The sequence below is a fragment of the Tachypleus tridentatus genome, chromosome 13 (assembly GCF_004210375.1).
Source record: "Tachypleus tridentatus isolate NWPU-2018 chromosome 13, ASM421037v1, whole genome shotgun sequence".
NCBI lineage: Eukaryota > Metazoa > Arthropoda > Merostomata > Xiphosura > Limulidae > Tachypleus > Tachypleus tridentatus.
The window spans coordinates 229876006-229901254 of NC_134837.1; the positions used below are offsets into that span (position 1 = coordinate 229876006).

Genomic DNA, 25249 nt, shown 5'->3' on the forward strand with positions numbered 1-25249 from the left:
AAATTTGCTTAATTAAGGAAATTACATCACATGACATACGTTATTTGAACTTGATAAAGAAAGCATTAATGATGTTGATTTATTATTAAATATGGTTATGGATTACATAGCACTTTTTTTTTAGTCAGAAAGTGTGCTACAAAATTACTTCTGGTCTTTAAACATTTAGATAAATCTAATAGTAATGAGTGAAGGACAAAGAAACAACTACAGCCCTCTTAAGTTGGCTGTACTCAAAAAAAATCTGCCTCTTTTATTCTAATACAATCTGGCTATGGCTAATTTCCTGTTTGAAATATTTTTCCATCTAATGACAACACAACAGTATCAAACTTATGCAGTACTACTTCCATCTGAAGAAATCTTAATGAGGTTCTCCATTGTATCCATAGCCAGGCAGGTCCTACAGTCGCTTTTAACTCAATACTTGCAAAAATAATTTCATTATTTTCTTGTTTTTTTCAGGTCTTATACTTAATTTATTAGTAATACCTATTTACTAAATATGTGATTCATTAGGAATATAAATAATTATGGTGATAAAATACATTTATTTAAAACCGAGTGGCAGCATAATGTACTTTTATACATGCAAGGTCACTTCTGCTAGCAATGCCACATGACAAAAGTTGGAAGTGAAGAATTAAACAGCTTCCAAGTATCACTTAGTTTCTTAGTACATCTAATGTTTATCATCCATATACTTTAACCCCCTCAATCAGACTCCATCTATATGACCAACCACATGGTCTCTTTGTACTTCTTATGTTATTTTTAATACTTCTTTCAATACAATGTGTATATTTTCACAAAATTTGGTAGTCTTTCAGTTAATATTAAAAGTATTTAACAAAAAAAAATAATATTTTTAGTGAAGTATTTTTAATATAATAAAATAAATATTTGTCCATGAATATGTTGCATATTTGTTTTAAATACTGTGTAATGTAATTTTGATATTAAAATTAAAAATACCTTTCCTCATCTCAAAAATCTCAAATTTCTGTGACTCTTAAGACCTCCTAAATGCTCTTTAAAAGTTTTTTTTTCAGTAAAACTTTATTACTTTACTAGTTATTTTATATACCCTATCTCAAAACAAAAGCTGTCAATTTGATCAACCTCATAACCACCAAAAAAAATCAAAATAAATCTAAATTACCCTTTTTTCTTGTTAGAATGATTTCAAATTACAACATGAAACTACATTCATTTATCTTAAGTAGCTCTAAAGATCATATCAGTATACCTCTATTTATAATGAAATTTTATTGCTTTACTGCCCTTTGAACAATTACTAACTACTGTCTGTGCCATTAAAAGTTATAAATCATTTGGTGCACATGCATCTCACCTTATGCTATTGAATTACAATACCCAAATGGTACTACAAGTAGTACCCACAGCTTGCATGCAAACCTCATGAAATATGTTAGTTACATTATTATTAATTGAATCTTAGGTAACCTAAAAAGATCCATATTTTTGCACCTTAGTTACTTTTATAATTACACATAAAGAATAAAGATAACAAACAAGAAATAAAATAGTTACCCAATCTTCTTTCTTGCTCTCAATTATCAAAGGAGGTTAACTCTAATTTTTTTATACTACTTATAATATTGCACTTACTTTTTCCTTAATTAAATAATGCACCATAAAATACAGACTAACAACTTGCAAAAAGTAGACAAAATTCTCTTACCTCTCAAAATATTTCTCACTTTATATCTCTGCAATAGTCATAATAAATTAACCCAAGATTGTTGTTGACTTTCTAACAGGAGCAATGTTGGTACTTTGAGTGAAACTGAGATTTAACCATTCAGAACAATACATCACACAATGCATCATTTAATAGATGAAAGCCTTGTGTTTCTGCTGGTTATAGAGAATACATAATTAAATGTTAGAGAGAACTATTTATGAATTACAAAAGAGAGGATCTGATAGATTTTCTATTTAACAGCTCTGTAACTGAACAAAATTGAAGACTATATTAAATATGATTCGACTGGACAATGACAATGTTATAGAAAGTAAATTTACATTTAATTATGTACATTTTCAAGAGGTGGCAGATAAAATAGGAATGATGACATGTTGAGAGAAAATATGTCATGTGTCACACTGAGGAAAATTCAGGATTTGTTAAAATATTGCCTTGTAAAATTAGAAGTCAAAACTAATATACTACTAAAATATGGATTATTAGCTAAGTTGTTATGTTATTGTAATTGGTATAACATAAAGTAGTTTAATATTTAAACTAATATAAATTAATTTAACATAAAGTTTGTCATGGCCATAAAAGGTACCTGTGGAAATAGGGATAGCATTACAAATATCTTAGCAGAATTATTAATTTTATCAAACTATGAGAAATAATAAAGTACACAACTTACTTCTTTTTTATTTTTACAAGATTTTCATCAGAGTTTTCTGAGCCACAAGCATAAATCTCCTTAAAATGATTTCTTTCTGCTCTCCTTAGGCATATTATAACACACATAATCACATTTGCATGTGTTTTTTTACAAATCAAATGAAAAGGACTGAAATAAAAATGTCAGTCCTTGCAGGAAGTTTGGGATGATGAAGAAAAGGAAAGGTGGATTGGAAGTAGAATGTGCATCCGAAATTTAAATTGTCCGCTGACAGAAAATGTAGTTGTCAAATGGCATGTATAAGAATAATTCTGTCCACCAAATAATACATTTTAGTCACATTTGCCTTCATTTTAGTTGCATTGTAAGGCTCTTTATTAACTCTATCAACATGGAGTCAAGCCCATTTGAGTAATCATGTGACTTCCTTGTACTTGTTTACTTTTTATATATTTAATACTTTGAACTTTCAATATAGTATGTGTATCATCATAAATTTGGCAGTATTTCATAAGTCTTTAACACAGAAAAAAAATTATATTTTAGTGAAGTATTTCTAATAAAATAAAAAAAAATATTTGTCCATAAATATATTGAGTATTTGTTTTGAGCAGACCATTTGCAAAGTAATTTTTGTTAAAATTAAAAATGCTTTTCCTAATCTCAAAATTCCATTGTGCAATTCCTAAGACCTCTTAAATGCATTTCAAATACTTATTTTCAGTAAAACTTAATAATTTATGTTATTTTCTCTAACCTAACTCAAAATGGGAATGGTAAATCTGACCGACCTCATAATTACAAAAATACATATATATACATAAATTTCCATTTTTTTCTCTCTTTAATGACTTCATATTGTAATATAAAACCCATTCATTTATCCTAATTATCTCTAAGTTTGTAACAGTGTATACCTATTTATAATTAAATGTTATTGTTTTATTGCCCTTTGAACCATGACTAGCTCCTGTCCATGTGCTTATAAGTTATAAATTACTTAGGGAATGTTTAGCTAATGTTATACTATCAAAATACATTACCCACAAGTTATTACAATTAATACAAGTAGCTCGCTTGTGAGACACTAAAACTTTGCATCATGTGAAGTAAAAAGTATTTGAGTGGACAGGGTAATCAGAGGGTTTAATTTAATTAAACTTTTGATCCCATTTTATATTAAGTTATATAATTTGTTTTTGCATTTCTATTTGACAGTTTTCATTTCTCACTCAAGCAGTTACTTAGACTCATAAGCCTTACAAACATTGTAGTTGTCAAGGAAATAGAATAGGATCAAGTGCAAAATGATCTAACTAGGAGTACCACATTTTGTTCCACAAAAACATTTATTTTCCTATCATATTGCAACATTATAATTCACATGAAGTATGTAATGATAAAATATTCTTTGAGAAAAAGATCAAGTTTGTAATTGTGACTGAAGTTGTTTATGATAATCTTTTCTTCTAGCAACACATTATCAAGCTTAACATTTATCACTTTTGTTTTGCAATATTTATATAAGTCTTCATTAACTTAATGCTATATCAGATTCTATAACTGAAAAGAAAACTTTTATTATGTGCTTATATCACTAGCTAACAGCTTTTGAAAACTTAGATAACCAAAGTTGAGTAGCTTTGACTTCCTACAATCAATAAAACTACAATTACATTGAAATTACCAGGTTCAAATTGGCATTATTTTGTTCTAATCTGTTTTAGTTTTCTTCTAGGGAGCTATAAAAGCCATATTATGCTCAGAAAAAATTGCAAAAATTCACAAACAACATTTTTGTTTCAAACATGCCGGAATCAACCCAAAGTGAAAATTTATAATTTTTATGTGTGTAAAATCTAATAAATAAATAAACAATTTTATTGAACAAACTTCAACACTGAAATTTTTTTATAAAAAATATATAGAAAAATGGCAAGTTGACAAGAATGACTACAAGCTTGTTTCCTATATAGATTTTGTTTTAATTGCATGAGCAAATTTGCTCTAAGGATAGAATGGCCACAACTGGGTAGGATAGATTTAATATGCACTTTAATACTACTTCCAGTAAATATTGATATAATGAGATACATATAACAAACAAAATATGTTTTAAAAAAAGTTTGGCAAAATTCAATGTTGCATTGTTGTGAAAACATTTATGTTTAGTGGTCTGACTTTTCAGTTCAAGAAAAAGGACACATCAACAAATCTGCAAATATGTCTAGCTTAAAATACCAAGTCAGAAGAGACTGTGACACAATAATACATTCATCTATTAAAACAAAATAACTTAAAAAGTTTATGTATATATATTTAAAAAAAAAGATACTAGTAATCCATAAATTGAGAATCAAACTAATTCATCAACTAATTTACTATAGAGAATTTAACTTCTTGTCTTCTCATTTAAGAGTAAGGAAATGTATGTGTGCTAACTTTAATAAACAAATTACTTGTTTGGAGCTTTTGACAGTGACAGAACTAATGATTACCTCAAAAGCATCAGGACTGGCAAGTTTTAGTTGTTTCTGCAGATGCTCAGGTGCTCCACTACACATCTGATAAAATATATGGTAATTTCTCTCCCCATTGTTTTGACTACAGATCCTAGACTTCTCAAGTAGGTAGTGAGAGATGTATCCTCCTACTACAGAATACTGAAAAAATGTATTTACATACTATAAAAATCAAGACATGCTGTGAATAGTAAGCAATTTAAATAATATCTCATAAACTTACATGTTTGTTTAACATCACAATATATGTAATAAGTTACCGCGTGCTGACTGGATATTGTATTATGTCTAATAAATGGTATATGTCAGTTTAATTTATTACACCTAATACACTGCCCATGCCTGCTTATAATTTTATTACACCAGTATGAGATACATTCATGTAACATCACTGAACATCTAATACACTGTGCACGTTGGTTTAATATTATATCTAATACTCTACATGCTTTTTTCACTGACTTTATTTATTTATTACTTTAATAAGTTGTATAAAACATTACAAAGTTTATTCAAGTATAGGTGTAAATTCTTATAAAGTTCTTTATAAGTCTGACAGTTTTCATAGAAGATACAACATCTATATAAATGTCTACCAACTGTCATAACAAATTTAAACTATGTAGAACTTCTGTTTGTGCTTTATTTTAACTGATCAACTTTATTACTTTATTGGCTTAAAGAATGAGTTCACTTGTAATGATAGCAATCAGTACTTACTTTCTGTTGAAGTGATTGTAGAGAAAAAAAATTAAATATTACATAAAATACAAGTAAAAACACAGAATGCATCACCTACCATTTTGTCAAAATGAATTTCAATGAACTTTCCAAATCTACTGCTATTATTGTTTCGTACAGTCTTAGCATTACCAAAAGATTCAAGAATAGGGTTGGCTAGAACAAAAAAAATAATAATAATTTCATCTGCTCATTATAATGTTTTTTTTTTTTTTTTACACACCATGAATATTTCACTTGATAAAAAAATATTATGTTATCACAACTCCCACAAGTTCATATCACTAAAGATTCATTGTGGTTCTAATTATTTTTACTTCAATAAACAGGTTACTTATACTTTACTTGATAAAACCATAAATTCTTCTTCATAAAAATGGAAATACAGAAGAAAAAAGAAAAAGTTGATACAACAACAAAGAACACTTATGTTGTTTATACTGTTCATGTAATAATTACAAGGGATTTTTGGTAAAGCTATGTTTAATATACAATAATTTAGAAGCTCCATTTAATGTACATACTTTCCTTGAGATTTATACTTGCATTCTAAATAACTGTATAATATCAATCAGAATGGAAAAATTATGTAAGGCTTACCATCAAGGATCCTCTGCTCAATGGGCCCAGCATGACTACCCCAGGATTTACAGAGATATCGAAGAATGTATTTTGTTGACTCTGTCTTTCCTGCTCCAGACTCTCCACTAACAATGATAGACTGACTCTGTTTGCAGGTCTTGATGTCTCTAAAAGCTTTGTCACCTATTGGTCAATAGTTTCTTCAGTTAAATGTTGTTAAAAACATTATAGAAAATTATCAATAGTATACAGAACTCTAAACAGTAGTTGTTAGAAAACCTAATCAAATGTAGCACTGAAGCATTATATTAGGCCTAATAAGTAGGATTAAAATCACAGATGACTGAAGGTATATTTCACCACATTTCTCCAACTTAGTACACTAAACATTTAAAATCAGTGAGGTATGTAAGAGCAGTGATTCAAATCTTTCCCCTAGTGAAAAATGAACACAGACAATCTTAGTTCTCATACTGATGTATTCATATTTAAGCCTGGTCTTGTCAATGTTAAGTAGAATTAAGCTTGTTTAGGTTAACAAATTTTTGTAACATTGAGGATTTCCATTGAAACTGTTTTAAGTATCAATCCCACTAAAACTAATGTCACTAATTTAGTTGATTCTTTGCTTCAGAGTAAAGTCACACTGACTACTCGTTGTGTTCACTGTGGGGAATTGAACCCTGGATTCTGGCATTGTAAGTCTATACATTTACCACTGTTCCACCAGAAGACACCACCAGTTTAGAAGTTGGAATGTATATATTCAAGGTACATTACATAAATCTACTGTAAAAAATAGATAGCAAATAAATAATACTTAAACCTATGATACAGATTCATCCTTTGAAGATATAGCAGTGTCACTAAAATTCTATAGCTTAAAATAGCTTTCAATCAAAAAATTAATGTTTTAACTTGCATACTGCAACCTTTACTACATTGATATAAACGTTTTTTCATATATTATTAAAAACTTAAAAGCACTTTTAAAGAAATGAAAGATTACACATTTGAATAAAAAAAAAGAGGTTTAATATATTCTATTAAAATGATTTTCGAACCTTATAACACCATTACAATTTATGTGGTGTCCTAACCATACCATTTCTTCCTACACCCCTTCCATATTCTATCTAGTGTACACAAATGAAGGTTTTCCAACTCTTCTTTCAACAATCCAATCACAAAAAAATTCACAGGCAGTGCATATGAGATATTGCACATATAAATTATTTATGTCACTTTTCCAAATCAGTACCCTTTAAAATCATGTTTTTTAATGTTGGTTCATTTTTTTTTGAACTTTAAATTTTTACACAAGTTCCATTTATTGAGTTTTCAGTTTAAAATACTTTTCTGTGTAACATAAAAGTTACAGAATTCATGAGATATTTGTACTTCATCTTTGTAATAAGCATTTCAAGCAGCACCTTACTTAATTGAACAACAATTGATTTGTTTAAATCCTGTAATATCACAATTTATAACACACTACAATATGAAAGGTTCTACAAAAATATTGTCTTGTTTTTGTAAATTTCTTTAGAAACTTGTAGTTACACCACCAGTAAATACGTGAAAAAAGTTCTGTTTTCATATGTCAGAAATCCTTATGTCAAATCATCCAGGGTGCTACAGGTGACTCCCACAGAATGCCTAGAAAAAATTCACATGCTCATCTACCCATATAATGAAAAATTGCCAAAGATTAGATCAATATCTAATAGTTTCTGATTTACAGCGCTGTAAAATTTAATATTTTTTTTTGGCAAATTCATTTTCGGGCAACTTTGGCAAGAGCAATGGTGGTAAAAGGCTGAAATTTGCTACACTGACTGAATTAATCCCAAAGAATTCAAAAATGGTCTCAAACCAAGTTTATCTCTCTTAGGATTTGCATAGTGAGGCTGTAAAATCACCTGAAAACCCAAAATTGTAAAAAACATTGGTTCATTTAATAAGCCATAGCTGTAAGACTTAATATGATACAAAGCTGATTTTTTTTCAAACTTCCTATAACATATCAGTTGATAAATCAGCAATTGTTGTAATTGAAAGTCTGTTAGATCTCCTGTAAAAAAATTTAGTTGCATGCATCTTTTTATGACTTAGCTAAAAATAGCCCTACTTCAGGCCACAGTTTGACCATGTCACCAGTTAGTCAGTCTTTTCAGATTTTTACCATATATTCTGACATCTATGAATATGATCTACAAAAAAAAACAAGATGGTGTTCAACCTACTTTTTGAGTTATAATTTTTTAAAGTATCCTCTGACCATACGTTTTTTTATTTTTTAAAAAAATTTAGTTCACGTGTGTTACTGTGTGCAAATATATCCATACAATTTTGAAAAATACCTGTCACAATTTTATTAATCCCACTGAAATATTCTAACTAGCTATTCACAATGTTAAATAATGAAGTTGTAAGAAACAATAAAGAATTAATTCATTTCTGAACAAGTTTATTGGCATAACTAGTTAGTTCACATGGCAATGTAAATATATTGTGTATGCATTACAGTTATGCAGATATGGCTGAGTTTAAGATTCATAATATAATAAATACAAAGGTAAATGAGACACAAAAAGCACAATGCTAAAATAGGGGCATAACTGAGAAAGATTATAGTCACACCAAACTACAATAATCATGACAATGAAATGTTTCAAAAACTGCTTTGGCAATAAATTACCCTTAACAACAGCAAATAAACATTGCTTTGTTCAGACAGCTTGAATAAATTTCTGAAGTTTGAGTTTGATTATGTTGAGATCACTTTGACTTAGAACATAGTGGCGAGCACTACTGTCTTGCACGGTAGGTGCACTTATCAGACAAAGAATATGTTGGAAAGGAATCCAACTTTCATCTTTACATGACCTTGCAGGCCATGAGAACAATTCGTTTCTTGATTTCTTCTTACGATGAAAAGACACTGAATCAAAATTATTTTGTTGAACATCTGATCTCCAGGTTAAAAGTGTTATTTCTTCAGTGGAAAATGAATCTAATCTTTTTAGTCCAGTTTTATGGTAATACTTCTTTAAGTGACATGAATCAGCAAAATGAGTTCCTATACTGCACTCAGGTAAATCATGCATACCCTCCATCTCAGTGGTCATAATGGTCTGATGACCCCTGAGATTATGTCACTGGCTTTTATACTGATCCATTAATGCACAGTAAATTAAGATTATGTCATCATCAAAATTTCTTCAATTATTAAAAGAATCTAGCCATTCTTGTGCAATGTAACCAAATGTGTTTGGACAGATTTCTAATGTTTCAGGATGATGTAAGGAAAAAAGTCACTGGTCATACAGTATATGATAATTAATTAAATTAATATTGCAAATGAATTGTTTATGTGAAGTTAAACTAATATCAGTTTGCTGAGGAATAGGCAAATACTTTTGGTACTTTCCTCATTGAACTTTACATATTCAGTTGAATTGACAGTTTTTACCAGAAGTAAATTTTTGTGTAAAACATTGAGTAAAACTGAAGCAATCAATAGGACCATGGTTTCCTACAGTGACTGCAGATATAAAACCTCTACACTCCTAAACAACCAATTTTTGTTTACAAATATGTAATTCAAATAAATCAATTATTTTATTTAGGCTGCCTGTTAATTAATTATTTTTCACAAACTTGAATTTTTTTAAGATCGTGTTCAGAGATGTAAGAATATATGGTAAAGGCTGATTAGAATATTTCAATGGGATTCATAATATTTTTCAAAATTGTCTGGATATATTTGCACACAGTAACACCGTGAACTAAACTTTTAAAAAATAAAAAACGTATGGTTAGAGGATACTTTAAAAATTATAACTCTAAAAGTAGGTTGAACACCATCTTGTTTTTTTTTGTAGATCATATTCAGAGATGTAAGAATATATGCTAAAAATCTGAAAAGGCTGAATAACTGGTGACATGATCAAACTGTGGCCTGAAGTAGGGCTATTTTTAGCTATGTCATAAAAAATTGCATGTAACTAAATTTTTTTACAGGAGATCTAACAGACTTTTAATTACAACAATTGCTGATTTATCAACTGATATGTTATAGAAAATTTGAAAAAAAAAAATTCAGCTTTGTATCATATTAAGTCTTAGAGCTATGGCTTATTAAATAAACCAATGTTTTTTATGATTTTGGGTTTTCAGATGATTTTACAGCCTCACTATACAAATCCTAAGAGAGATAAAGTTGGTTTGAGACCATTTTTGAATTCTGTGAATTAATTCAGTCAGTGTAGCAAATTTCAGCCTTCTACCACCACTGCTCTTGCCAAAGTTGCCCGAAAATGAATTTGCCAAAAAAAAAAAAAAAAAATTACAGGGCTGTAAATCAGAAACTATTAGAGATATTGATCTAATCTTTGGCAATTTTTCATTATATGGGTAGATGAGCACATGTGAATTTTGAGGGGGTCACCTGGAAAATTTTCCAAAATCTGGATGATTTGACATGGAATGACCCTTACTTTTTAAAAACAAAGTAAATTGTTTATTGCATCTTTTCTTTTGTCGTAATTTGTTTAGCTAGTTGCACCAATGGTTTTACTTAACACTAGAATTAATAATAAAACTAACTTATAAAAATTAAGTAGAAAAATAATCAAGGAGGTTAAAGCATTTTTAAGGTAATATTAAATCAAATTAAAAAGGCTTATGGTCTATACATAAAGAACAATGAAGATTTTGACAGCACCATCATTTTCAAAGATATGAATGAATTTTAGAAGAACAATTTGACATGTATATGTCTAAAACTGATTTACATGTCACACAACCTACATATTAGCAGGTCATCCCCTTAAAAGAGAAAAGGATATGAGACATGACTATGGCTATTTAATGCACAGCCATTGTTAGAATGACTTGTCTATGATCTTAGCAAAACTAAATTGTCAATCACTGATGATAGGCATGATCTAAAGAGAGTCATTATTCTATTTATTCATCTCAAATTGTCCACTGATTCCCAAATGACATTCTTTAATATCAATATATGGAATGAGCAGTGATTTAACAATATTAGTAAGTTCATCCCTACAAAGTTCAACAAAACTGAAAATTAAGTGAGAACTAGACAAACAGATGATTAAGATGGTGTTTATTTGTGCACATTTAAAATAAAAAAAATAATGGAAGCTGATAACTTATTTTAGGGCCTTCAAAGAGATAACAAAACCCAAATAGGCAATAAAGTGATGGCATTTCTAGGGTTTTGTATGATTCAGAGTAAGTGAAATTATGTAGAACATACACAGATTCCATGGGCAATGACAGAGATGCAGAAAATAATGACAAAACCTGTATAATCTCCCATAAAGACTGTTATGGAAGAAATGTTTGAGATGTTGGTAAAAAGAAGCTGGTGATTCCAGTCAGGTGTATTAAACTTAATCAGGAGACTCACTGTAACATCATAGTGGGGAATAATAACAAGCTACAGAGAGATAGACTGATCAACAAATTCATTGACTAATCCCAGTGACTGGCCAACTCACATAAGTTTGCTTGACTATAAAAGTGGAAGCTGACCATTTACTTTCAAGAAGCATGCATGGTCCAAAGGAGCATGCAACCACTATCCTAGGTGGAATGCTGTCGCACTGATTGCAGAAAATTGAAAATAATGTTGTGAATATCAATCAAGTGAAGGTTCATAGGATTCTCTGTGTGACTTCTGTGCACTATGCTCCTGATAACTTAAGGACCTAAAAGCTACAATACATATTTCTCTGGTTGAGGTTTAAAATAGATATTCATAAACCATTTTGAGCTGAAAAAGGCATAATAAATTCTAAGCATTGATTGTACATGGCACTCCTATTGGTGCAGGGTTGACACACGATGAATTGCATCAGAGATACATTAGAATCAGTCAATTCTAATGGAGAGAAGATAGAAGGCTTGTGGCATGCATAAATTTTTTTCTTAAAGGGCAGTACTAAATAAGAATAGCTATTTATGTAAGTAGAGGTAATGTACCTTATTAAAAATAAATATACCATTCACTAAATATTAGTTTTCCTGAAAAGTGAAGTCAAGTGTATAACAAAACTAAGGAAAAGTATATTTCATTCAGTTTGGTCTTGGTTGATCTTTGTGAATTTGAGAATGACTTATAAGATTAAAATCCAGGTCAGCATCAATCCAAATCTATCATCCTATGCAAAGTTGATTACGCATTGGTGAATACTTTCCATAATACATACCATCACAAAGAGTAAATCAATGGTTGTACAAAAGTGGATCTACGTAAAGCATTTTTATATATATTGCCTTTGTTCTCAGCACTTATGAGGTCTATTTTGGCTTTGTGGCTCTGTACACTTTCACAGAAAAGCTTGAAAAGTAGAAGGCTGATTATCCTCATGCTGACAATAGTGATTCCAAAAAGCAAAGATGAGACTGTGCAGTGGTTTTTTAGGAAAGGACTACAGGAGCAGATCTAAAAATGCACAGTAGTATTACAAATGGATAAAGGAGTAAAAGTCGAGACAGTTTTATCAGCATATAAAGATACACAAGCTGATAATGCCTTCAGATTAGCCAAAAAGAGACTTAAATGGAGCTACAGCTATATAACTTTATTTCAAATGAAATACAAAGCTTAAGTGCAACTATATTTCAATATAAAGGTAACCAATTTATGTATTTCAAAAACTGAGAAAACCAAAACAATTGTATATTTCACAAATACATAATTTATTCACAGCATGGTTCCCCAGTATAGACATCATCAGGTACACACTGTAATGTATCATAACAGGTTTATATGTATTTGGATACAGAACTACAACTGACCTTGACATTTACCTGAGACAAGTGGGGTAAAGTGTGGGGAGGCACTTAAGTAATGTTATTCAGTCTTAAGTTACATTTTTGGTAAACAGTTGATGAGTTTGATACTGAGTAAATGACCTTTTGGGCAGTGACTTACTGCAAACATAAAACACATGTTTTTACACACATTTGATTCAAAATCCAAAATGAACTATTCAAATGGAACATAGTTAAAGTACAATTTTAATTATTTCAACTGAAATGTAATAATGCACACAAGTGAAATACAAATGAAGGTAAATTTAACTTTTAAATATCAGCTACCTTCACTAAAGTCTCCATTTCAGTTGATAATAAAGAGAGTTGTTTTCATAGATAGCGCCAATATCTATTTTTGTTATAAAAGTCAACCTATGGTTGATTACTTTTAAAGGTGCAATTACTGTAGACATCATATTTCGTAAGAAAAAGATATTTCAGATATTACACAAAATAAATGTATCTCTATTTCTACTCTTTGATACTATGATTAAAGTAAAAAAAAACTTTATTAAGAATAAAAGCAACCATTTGTTAGGTTCAAATTATACAATTTCCATAAGTATAATAAAAAATTATTAATTTTCTGCATATGTTCAACTAATTCTCTGACAATCAAATCACAGTTATAAAAAAACTTTAAAATTTGCACCATAATGACTTGGATCTCATTATTCAAGTAATATCTAAGAGTACATTGCGAAACAGCCAAGAAATAACATTACGTCTACAAAAATTCTTTTAAAAAATACTGTTCAACAAGAAAAAAGTTTAAACATCACATTTGACAAAAGTTCTTACCTATTGCAAATACATGAGGAGGTAATACCCCTAGTGATTTTCCCTGGTACTTTTTAATTGTGTCTGACGAGTACAAGTTTTTTATTTCAAAATAGGGATTGATAGCAATTAATATGTTGGCAACATATGTCTGAAAATTCAAATTAGTATACATTATTTACTATAATTTAAATAAAAAACAGATGGATACTGGAATATAATATACATTTTATATCAATTAGAAGAAAAAAGTATTTTAGAAACTTTTGAAAACAAGTATAGACCTTATTCACCTGGCACAAAATGTTATGTGCAAATGATGCTCAATGACTGATAAAAAGAAAACAGATGTTCAACATTTTGAACACCTGTAATACAATGACAGTAATGGTAATAAAGAAAATGCAATGTGTTAATCATTAATCAGCAGTTTGTGTGACATTACCTCACTTATTATAAGACACACAATAATTTTATACAAATATTTTTGTACTAGCCCTATGGTATGCTTTTCCAGTAAGAAGAACAAAACTGCATCTTGACCTCACACCTAGTGTGCTGCATGCCACAGCATGGCTCTTTCCTCAACATCAGAGCCTCAGGTCAGTGAGGAGTGCAATACACAAAGTTCTGACCTAATAAAGTAACATTTATACCAGTAATTTACAACATATCCATTACTTTAATATATAATACTTTTTGTTGGTGAAATGGGATCTACTGATTGGTAGATTGTATGTTATTACATCAGAAACAACTGATAATATTATTGCTTATGACAGATTTGATTATTTCAGTTTGCCTTTCATAATTGCTAGCAATAATTAAATAATTTCACATATCAGAAGTGTTAATGAATAAAATTATTTTATTCAGCATGACAAATGCAATTTGCATAAACAACAGCATCTGCTTCTCTTCATTATCTAAAGATGATTAACTTCATTGTTAAAATTTAACTTCCTTAGTGTATAGAAGAATATTTGCTTTCATGACACAAACATGAAGAACTTGTTAACTATGATACCTTATATTATGCATAAAACCTGACCTAAAGTAATTATATGCCAGAAGAGTTTGATATTATTCCATGTTCTGAAACATGTAATAGTCTGGCATTTTGATGAGAAACCAGAAAATATTTTCAACTTCAACTGGTGGCTACATGTTTTCTCTGTTTTTTTTTGTCTGTCATTCTGTAACGAGCAAATTGTACATGTCTATCAGTCGTACTGGATCATCCTGAATAACATACTCCTCTTCAATCAATGTTTTTTTTGGTTATAGTGTTGACTGTTTGAAAACCGAAAGTACTTCTAATTCCCATCCATTTTGTACAGTCTTGTAGGACTGACTTATAAGCACTGTTCAATGCATGTGCTAACATTTTTTTGGGTATAGTTAATCTTGTATAACTAGAGATAACCAATCAAGAAAATAAGATGCATGAATAAGGTCTATATATCACCAACAGTACATAAACAGCTCTAAGAAAAGTACATGAATACTTATTAATAAGTATAAAAAGTTTTAAAATAGTATACCTCTAAAACTTTCAGTAAATTAACAGATATGTAGCAATTTATGTGTTAACTTTGTATAAATTGGTAGTGGTAAAAAAATGAGAATGATAACTACTTAAAAATGATGAGTTTTATTATTAAATGTTAATATTATATCACTTAATGAATAAATGTAACAATGCATAATTTTTTGTTGTGTCTTAGCAATGTTGCTATTAACATTATGAAAAATATGAACAGTCATTTTCAGAGATCCAAGAAATATGACCTCCACTGGTGTAAAAAAAATATGTGGTAATGAGGCACAAACCAAACAAAAGCCATCAGACTAATAGTCTGGAATACTAAATTCAAGGCCACATTCAGCTTTCTAGGTAGGCTAAGCTCATGTTACACTTATTTGTCATAAACATTATATATTATGAATGAGCTCTTCATCCAGAAAAACACCCAAGGAAGAACAAAAAAACAAGCCTTTCTGAAAGCTTAATTATTTTGAGATAAATATACTTTAGAATTAACCTGCAAATATATTGTACTGAATTATTCTGTGATAGTAAATATTATATTCAAAATTTAATTTTTACAACTTATTAATATTGTTCTAAGAATTATCACTTTATACTGTAAAGCATGAAATAAAAACAAAATTTAAATCTCCTGAAGAGAAATAACTAATACAAAAAAGTTTTTCATGCTAATATACATACATATATCTGATCCCTTTTGTATCTTACACGAACGTTGTTCAGCAGTGTTGCCTCATTCAAATACATGAGTGCACCTATTCAGAATAAATTGCTAAGTGTTAACACTGTTTAAAAGACAAAAATCACTGTAAATAAATTAAAAACAACAAAATAAGATCAAACTGCAAAAAATTAGCTCAAAGTTCTGAACACAGTAAAGAAAAATTCATTTTAGTACAAAACAAAAAATGCTTAAATATTTAAAGAATTTTTACAGCTGATATAAGCAAATTTCTGGTGACTAAATGTAAATGTAACCATACAATTAAAGTGGCTTGTAATCTTTATTGTGTACAAATACAAAATATTAAACTTTGGAATACAATTTTTCAGGGCCATATTTAATAATTTTGGAAAAAAAAGTAAAAACAAAACTAATGTTACCAAAATGTCATTGTGACAAGAATGTGTCAATTCATATAACTCTTTCAACATAATTTCAGAAAAGAATCTCTTAAAATTCCACACCAGTTCAGCATATCAACCAATAAATGTGTTAATAAAATTAAAGTTTTGTGCTTTCAAAAACTAATTTAAATGTTACAAAAATTAAAATATATAAGAAAAATCTAAATGCAAACAATACCTAGTAGAAAAGTTAACTCATTTTTAACTATATACCTTAAAAAGTTTTGAATATACACATATACAAAAATTAATATATATATATATATATATATATATATACACACACACATACACACAAACACATACATATTTATCTATATTACAAAGTTTAGCATGTGAATGGAAAAAAAAAGATATTAAATGAATAAAACTATCACACTCTACACATTTTGGCTAACACAAAATTTCATGACTCCTACTTTTTAAACAACTGTTTAACACTATTTTTAATTTTTTTCTTTTGTGTTATTAGTGAAATATTAGTTTTAAATAACTTTTGAAACTTTTGTCATTTTTTATAAATAGCTGTAACAAATGTATCAATTTTTTAAACTTTTCTATGAGTAATTAGTTACTATTTCCAACTGTTTGTTTAGTTTTCAAGTAACTATCTATCACTTCAATGTTACTTTTAAACTGTTTTATTTGTATCTTTTTTTCTTTATAATAGTAGTCTGTCTATTTAGAAAATTGTTGCATTCACTCAATAATATGTAATCAGGATATGAAGGCTCTTGAGGCTACCTCAACATATGAAAAGAGAATTTAAAACATTTTAAAGAAAACTGCTTTTAATCAAAAATAAAAACTGCTATTGAAAAATTAGACAAAATATATTTTGACAGAGAAGTACAGTGACATAACATAAGATTACTTATTAGAAATGACTCTCAATACAAAGAGTATATTCAACCTTTGCATTTAGAATCTCTAACTTTAAAATTTATTATTTATTGTATTTAAAATAAAAACTACAGTCACTGTGATTATTCCAATCTTAATGTACATCAGTAAATTATGATTATGTCCGTTCTTGTGGATTTTACACCTTGTTTTAATCAATTACAAAATAATCAATTTTAATCTATTCAACTTATATGAAACATTTCATATTTTTACATTATTTACAAATGTCACTGCTTGAGCAAAAATGTTGCATTATAAATAGCTGATATTTTACTTCTCTTTGTACTCTGCATTTATTTGTGCAAAATCAATAATTAAGTAGAAAAGCACTCAGTACAGTGAATATCTCCATCATGCAGCACAAATCATACTGGCCCCTCACAAAATACAAAAATGAACCATTTTTGGCAGGACAATAAGAAATAATAGTTGACATAGTTGCAATAAATTTATCAAAATCCAATCATTTTTGAGTGAATATTGTGAAAATTGGTTTCAATGATAACATATAGGGATGTTTTGGATTTCCTGGCCTTGATGTGACCTTGACCCAACAAATAATAACTTCTAAGTTTCAGTCACAGTCCAAATGTATACTAATTTTCATCTAAATCCATTCAACTGGTTTAAAGAAATCTTCATGACAAACACAACCACAGAGATGTATGCATAACCTCCACCATTAAAGGTGATGGAGATAATTAGTAAATATGATTGGGCTTACAGCACTAGCCCATGTGTTTCAAATGTATAAACATATGTGTTTAACATTCAAAAAACAATATTTTCTCTAACATATTGAATTATGTACTAAAACTAAAATCTTACAATTGTCATCCACATCTTTGTTGTTATCATCCTCTGCTGGAAATACACTGTCATAAGGTGCTGTAATGATCTATTGAAAAAGGTAAATAAAACAACTTTATGCACAAACATTCCTTTAATTAATGACTTAAAATCTCTAATTCTTAGAAAATCATATACTTTATTCATCACATCCTTTCATCAATTCATCTCTACTACTCACAAAAGAATACATTACATTCATTTATTTCATAACCAAAGTAATGCATTTTTAATTAAAAAGTACTTTCAGATTTCTGTTGATCAGTTCCACATAATTTAACAATATTCCCATATTCTTGGCTCCAGTGATATTAAATGCATCATAATATTTCTACCTAATAAAAGTATTTTACCTAAAAATGTTTACAAATGTTCAAAATAGTAAACTAAATAAGTTTCTATGGTTTTATGCTGTTCTTAATTTATTAAAATATTATTCAGTAAGTTTATTCAGAGGTTTCAAAACAATGAACACAGTTCTACTTTTGCATCTTATGGTTTCAGCAAATAATCATTCAAAATTATTTTTTCAGAATTTACAAAGAAAATACAAATAAAAAGATGGAGTAAACTTTTTGTTTAGTTACATATTCATTAAAATTTAAAAACTTATTGAATTTAAAATGTTATTTAAGATAAAAATATAACCCTGAATTAATGCCTGAAAAGAATGAAACAAAGCATTACTTGGTTTGGAGATTGTAAAGGCTCTACTGTAATTAAATCTTCACTAATATCAACAACAGTCCCAAGCTTGTAGCCATCAACGGGATCTGGAGCCCAGACCTCACTTGAATCCATTTCTTCCCTGTTGATATTGAATCAGTAGTGTTAATTACAAAAAATACCATTAAATTATCTTTAACTTAAAATCTTCAGTCAGTGAGACAACATGATGCTACAACAGTATTACCATACCATAGCTGAAATTGTGAAGCATTTTTATTGGCATACTGAGGGGTAGAGCTTTCAAGCAGCAGTCTAGCAATCTAACCACTTGGCCATGCCTGGCTGAAAACAAAATACATTATTTTGTGTTTCTCAACAAATGAAAATGAAAATCTGCCACAATTTTCCTCTAAAAATGAAAACTTCAAAACATATATGCATACAAAAAAATCCCAATTCCACCCAAAGTTTTTGTGAAATTATCAGATTGTACCATAAGTTATTGATCTTCAGTACAATATATATGTATTCTGATGATATTTTAAAAAACTTTACATAAGTGGATCTTTTGCTTTTATAATTTTGTCAAAATTATGAGCATCTCATTCAGAGCACTTCAAATAAAGCTTTTATATTGGTATCATTTTAAACAACTTCAAGGACAAATCTAGGTTGTTTTTGTTTTCAACATCAGTATAAAATGTAATAAAATAAACTTAAAATCCTGTACAGGATAGATATATTATACAATAATGCATTTTACTCTATTAACATATGGAATACTTAAATGTCTTCAATTAACTTATGCTAATAACTATAAGCATTATTTAAAGAAATTCACACATTTCTCTCAAAAATTGATGAAAATATTCCATAGCTTCAAACTAAACACATGAACTGATTCCAGATGAGAGTTATTAAAATTATCATAACTGAATAAGTATTTATTATAAACATTCAGTCTTTTATTGTTTTTTTTTTACTTTCCCTTAGGCACCAACAGACTGTCAAAGCATGACAATTTTCCAGTTTTATAACTAAAGTCTCACCTATGACAGGAAAGGATCAACAAAAGAAGTGAGTTCTGCCAGCTGGATCACGTATCAAATTGTTATAGAAAAAGACTTGCTGAAATGAAATTAATAAAATACAACTTTAAAAATCCAAACATTTATGTAGGAATGTGAATTATTTTAAATAATTAATGAAATCTTTAACATGCAAACAAATCCATACACATTACACAGATGACTGTAGTACATGTAATCTAAAATAAGGACTTGTGAATATGCCCAAAATTATTAATCTGATTTTAACACTTTTTGGATAAATATATGCATACTATTAACACAATACACTGCACATGATATCCAAGAAGTTACTAAATACAGGAAAATATTTTAGTGGTAGTAAATCAACAATAATAAAACAATCACAGAGAAGTTCAAGAAAACAATTTGTACACATTAATGAATAATTTCCTGCAACATCAATAAAATAACTCACCTAAACATCTTACATTAGTTCTATAAAAAAATTCTAGCATTTGTTTACATAGTTCAAACCTATATGTGAAATACATATGTAAACACAAACACACACACACACATTAAACATTCATATGAAAAAGGGTAGCCCTACATAACAGCCTCTTAAGCATAAAATACTTGTATGGAGCAGATGGGGAGATGTATTGAAATCAAAATCTTCTGGACAATAAAAGTAAAGAAAAATTTATAATTTGTCAAAACAAATAAAAAAAAGTGTTCAAAATGTTTTTTGAATTTCTAAAAGTTACAAAAAGTAGAATTAGATATTATTTAAATCTAACATAAAAAATACAGAAAGTAATTCCACTATTATGTTCTCTCAGCAGTGTGATTACTTATATGTAACAAAGGATTCTTAATTCTTGAACAGAAACATTCTGAAGCTAATAAAGTTATACTAGTTACCATAACAACCGGAAGAAAACTAAAAAAAAAGAAGTTATTCGAGCACTACTTACTTTAAATCCTGTCAAGTAAACAGTATTGAGGAGTTTTGAACATATAACATTAAGTCACCCTCGGAAATTGTTTGTACAGACAATTTGTATGTTGTAATAATAGACTTACAGCAATTAAAAAAGAACATAAAAAGAACTTTACTATCATAGGAACTATCCGAAACACATGCACTATTTACCAGTCCCAGTGATAAATATCACTGCACCCTAAAATTGACTAAGCACTTGAACTGTGATCATAACATGCTTGTGCAAGTAAAGGTTCAGATTATCACTTGTAACAGTCAACTTTTAAACACATGCTTTCAATCAAGCATTTACCTCCTCACTTGGAGCAGAGGATAATTACTTAAAGTTATCATCAATTTTATTATAAAACATTAGTAAAATTATTACCTCATAAAATTTAGCAAATTTGTTATCAAATCTGCTTAGAACACAGGTAATCAGGACACTACTAGGCATTTATGTCTGTTAGAACCATATTACAATGTACACTGCTTTTAGTGTCATGCAAATTTGCATCAAAATAGCAGTATACATAATACTTTGCAATATCCATTTAAATAATATTCTACAAAGAAGCACAGTAATCTTATGACTAAATTTGTTCGAACCCACAAGTAAAGCTAAATCTGGCCTTTTATGAGCAACTGTTCATACTCACTTTCCTAAACAGATACTATTATACTTCCACATTTGAATTGCGTTGTTACACAAAGTAATTTTACTGTGCTATCTGTTTGATTACACCTGACAGCTATATAATACTTTAGTATTATTATCTGCTTAAATCATTACACAGCTACATACAACTTTATTATTAAATCCATTCAAACTAAATCAATTTTAAGTTGATACACTTTGAATTGTATAACTATAAAACTACATACAATTTCACTGTCAGAACTTTTTTTTACCATATATTCACACAGGTACATTTTCATACATACAGACTAGGCTTTAATATTATCAAGTTACCTAATGATGAATTTACTCAATACCTTTAATACAAATTAGGAAATAATAATTCAACCTTGCACAGTTTTGTGAACACGACATGCTATATACTGTAATACATATGTTATCTATTGATTGCTTTCTGAATACATGCCATGTATATTAATTAATGAAATTGACACCTAGCTTAGATTTTTCATGATTGCAAGATTTAATATGCACTTAATTCTAAACCTTGTACAGATCTAACATAAAATATAAAACTTAACATAAAAAAGTATGATACACTTAAGGAATTCAATTCAAGTTTTTAATTTATATGACAAAAATATCTTGATATTAAAATATATTTTTTGAAATGTTTAATGAGTATGTAAAGAAACACTGTAAAATAATGCTACTTATTCTGAACATATTATATATTCTTCGTATTATAAAAATAATAACTTTTTAAATGTCTTAACTTAAAATTAGATTATCTGAATATGACATTTTGGCTAGATTCAGTTTCAATGATAGGTTACTATTCAAATTAAAATGAAATAATCTCTACAATAACTTTACATTTAGTTTGAACATATCCACAGTAAGGAAAGATGGAGAAGAAACATTAAGTTTATTGTAACATTTAGCCATGTTCTAACTAGTGAATAAAAAAGTAGCAGCATTTTGTATATCCTAATTATATTAGATATCTGACTGGAAATCACATAAACTTTCAGATACATGTATGTTCAATAGCCTGTAGTTCTAAAGAATGTATGTTCAAGTGAATTGTACAATGTTTTATTGCAAAAAAAAGAAGTCAATGGACCCTGCTAAACTTTTATGTTACCTGTTATAGGACTTGTACCAGCATGTCTAAATAGAACATACAGAATTAAATCAGAAATGAAAACAAATAAATTAAAATGCTGAAAAATTACTTATATTTGTTCAGCAAAATATTAATGAAATTATGCACAATGAATAATATTTAAAAGAAGAAGTTTAAAGCTTCAAAAGACATCACCAATATTTACTGGCACTATGAACAAGGAAAGTATATACATACATTTTACCATACTTGGTTGAACAAATATTATCTTCTAAGTAGACTTCAATTCCCTCACACACATACACAAGTAGAAAGAGCTACCTCAGTGGGGTACAACTAACTTGTGCAGGTATATGTATCACTCAAGTAACTTCCAGATGTAGGTCTACATGTACCTGTCTAGACTTCTCTTACTGGTTTCATTGTTCTAAAGTAGACACTACATGTAGTTCTCAAGCTACGATACCTAGCGTGTCTCTTATACTAAAAACCTAGATGGTTCACTCAAGAATAATTACTAGCTACAGTTGACTAACTGTAAACTTGTTTGACCTAGTTTGGTTCCCAAGGTACAAGTATGTGTGAACTGCACAGAATATCAATAAATATATTAAAAGTTCAATTACAGTCTATACACCTCAAGAACAGTTTTTACCTATAAAAATATAACAGATACAAAAACTATTTAACATTGTACTTAATACTGTGCTTTCCTGATCAAGTCCTATTTTAGCACTAGTTTTGCTGGGTACCTTTTATAATACACATTAATATTAAAATGTATTAGTTATATACTGAACATTTTCTTTGATACTTAACCTATTACCTCAATTAAGTTTCTTCTTATTATTATGAGTTAAACAAATAAAGATTTGTTTAGTGTTTAAAAAACCATTAAGCAAAGTTTAAATTTGGAATTTGAGAAAGAAAAATATTTTTTTTTTATATTTTTTAAAGTATCTTCATGTTAAAAAAAATTCTTAAGTTCCTTTGTTGCTTACTTTAGGAATGTTGACACTTAAAAAACAAAAAACAAAATCTTATCACTATCTCAGTTAATGTAAGAATCTCATACAAGCCAATAAACCTTTATCAACATAAAATAAATATCCGATAATATTTTTGTACACCACAGTATAACAGGAGTGCCACTTTTAATATGTTAGTTAGATATAGATGTACACCTACATGAAAGCATTCAAGTAAAGAACAGTCTACAAGATGATGCAATGACAAAGCTAAGGTGTTCAGCACAACAATTGGGCTTAAGGAAAAAAAAAGAATTTGTGAAACATGTTTCTTAGGAGTTGACTTTATTTTCATATATGATCAATAAAGAACAAAAACAAGTTAATTAAATGTTAAGCAGTGTATTAAGGATGAAAAATAAAATTGGGCATCAACTATTCTACACATATAGCTATACATTTTGAGAGATAGTATCAATAAATTGGGTTAAGGTGATGATATTTTAAGTATAGTTTTGCTGTTTTTGTAAAGCAATTGGCACCATTTTCAACTTTGTTTTACTGAAACAATTTCTTTCATATTCTTTGCTTCAACTATGAGCAGGATCAAGATACAAATACAATTAAGAAATAATTATGAAAATAGTGAGAAAAAATAATATTATAAAAGATGAATAACATGAAAGTGTCATACTTTTATTGTGTGCAAATGAAATCCACCAGACATACACAACAGGTTATGCTGTGATTGACTGATATGCAGTCAAGCAGAAAATTACACACATGTATAAGGCCTTATGAAATTCACAGTCAAGTAACATTTAACCATTTCATAACTAGTTTAGAATGTCTGTAGTAGCATATAATATCATTTTTATATATTTTCATGCAGATTTTGTAAAGAAAATTAATGTCATTCTTGTAAAACTGACTTAGAATGATTATAAACATGTAATAATTAATTTCCTTTAATAAAGGTTACATGAGCAAATGCTATCCCACAGAAGCTTCAACTAGTTTGACAGAGAATGTGTGTGTATACTTCCTGGGGAAAAACAAGCCCATTTCAAAAGATGACAAAGATAATTATACAAGTGTGGTATTCTTTCCCTTGAACACATTAGTTGGAATAGTTACTGATATTTTAATCTTAAATTATGTAATATGAGACATTCTTCTTGCTATCTTTATTCAGTGCAAATTTTCTTCAAAACCTCACACAAACAGCCATTTAAAATGACAATGAGAAGTTAAAACCAAGCAATTTTGTGTTAAGACATGACATTTCAGTGAATAAAGATTTTGTTTATTTGCTTGGCTTTCCTTTGCTGTTCATGTTAAATATATTTTCTGAATAATTATTCTGGAACCTGTTGTTTTTAGGAAACTTTTACATTACCTGTTAGATATTAGTTAACTTCAATACCAGAGAGCCCCCTTCTCATCTTCAGCCATAGGAGTATTTTTATGATACAAAATAAAGATTTCTCATGTACTTACTGTTAATAGCATGTTCATCTATTTATTG

The 25249-nt window shown here is 28.6% G+C and overlaps 2 protein-coding genes across 2 annotated transcripts in view; one reads left to right on the top strand and one right to left on the bottom strand.

Annotated features, from left to right (window-relative positions):
• Positions 1-23138, bottom strand: part of LOC143236479 (unconventional myosin-VI-like) — a 59616-nt gene extending 36478 nt beyond the window's left edge. The window contains exons 1-9 of the mRNA XM_076474765.1: positions 22991-23138; positions 20018-20096; positions 18987-19107; positions 18279-18348; positions 16098-16171; positions 13886-14015; positions 6251-6415; positions 5709-5806; positions 4886-5050 (exon numbers count right to left, since the gene is read on the bottom strand). Of these exons, the coding sequence (XP_076330880.1) occupies positions 4886-5050; positions 5709-5806; positions 6251-6415; positions 13886-14015; positions 16098-16171; positions 18279-18348; positions 18987-19100 (816 nt within the window). The 5' untranslated portion in view covers positions 19101-19107; positions 20018-20096; positions 22991-23138. The remainder of the gene's footprint in view (positions 1-4885; positions 5051-5708; positions 5807-6250; positions 6416-13885; positions 14016-16097; positions 16172-18278; positions 18349-18986; positions 19108-20017; positions 20097-22990) is intronic.
• Positions 1-25249, top strand: part of LOC143239912 (mitochondrial import inner membrane translocase subunit Tim13) — a 364005-nt gene that overhangs the window by 21229 nt on the left and 317527 nt on the right. The gene's annotated exons all lie outside the window — the stretch shown is intronic.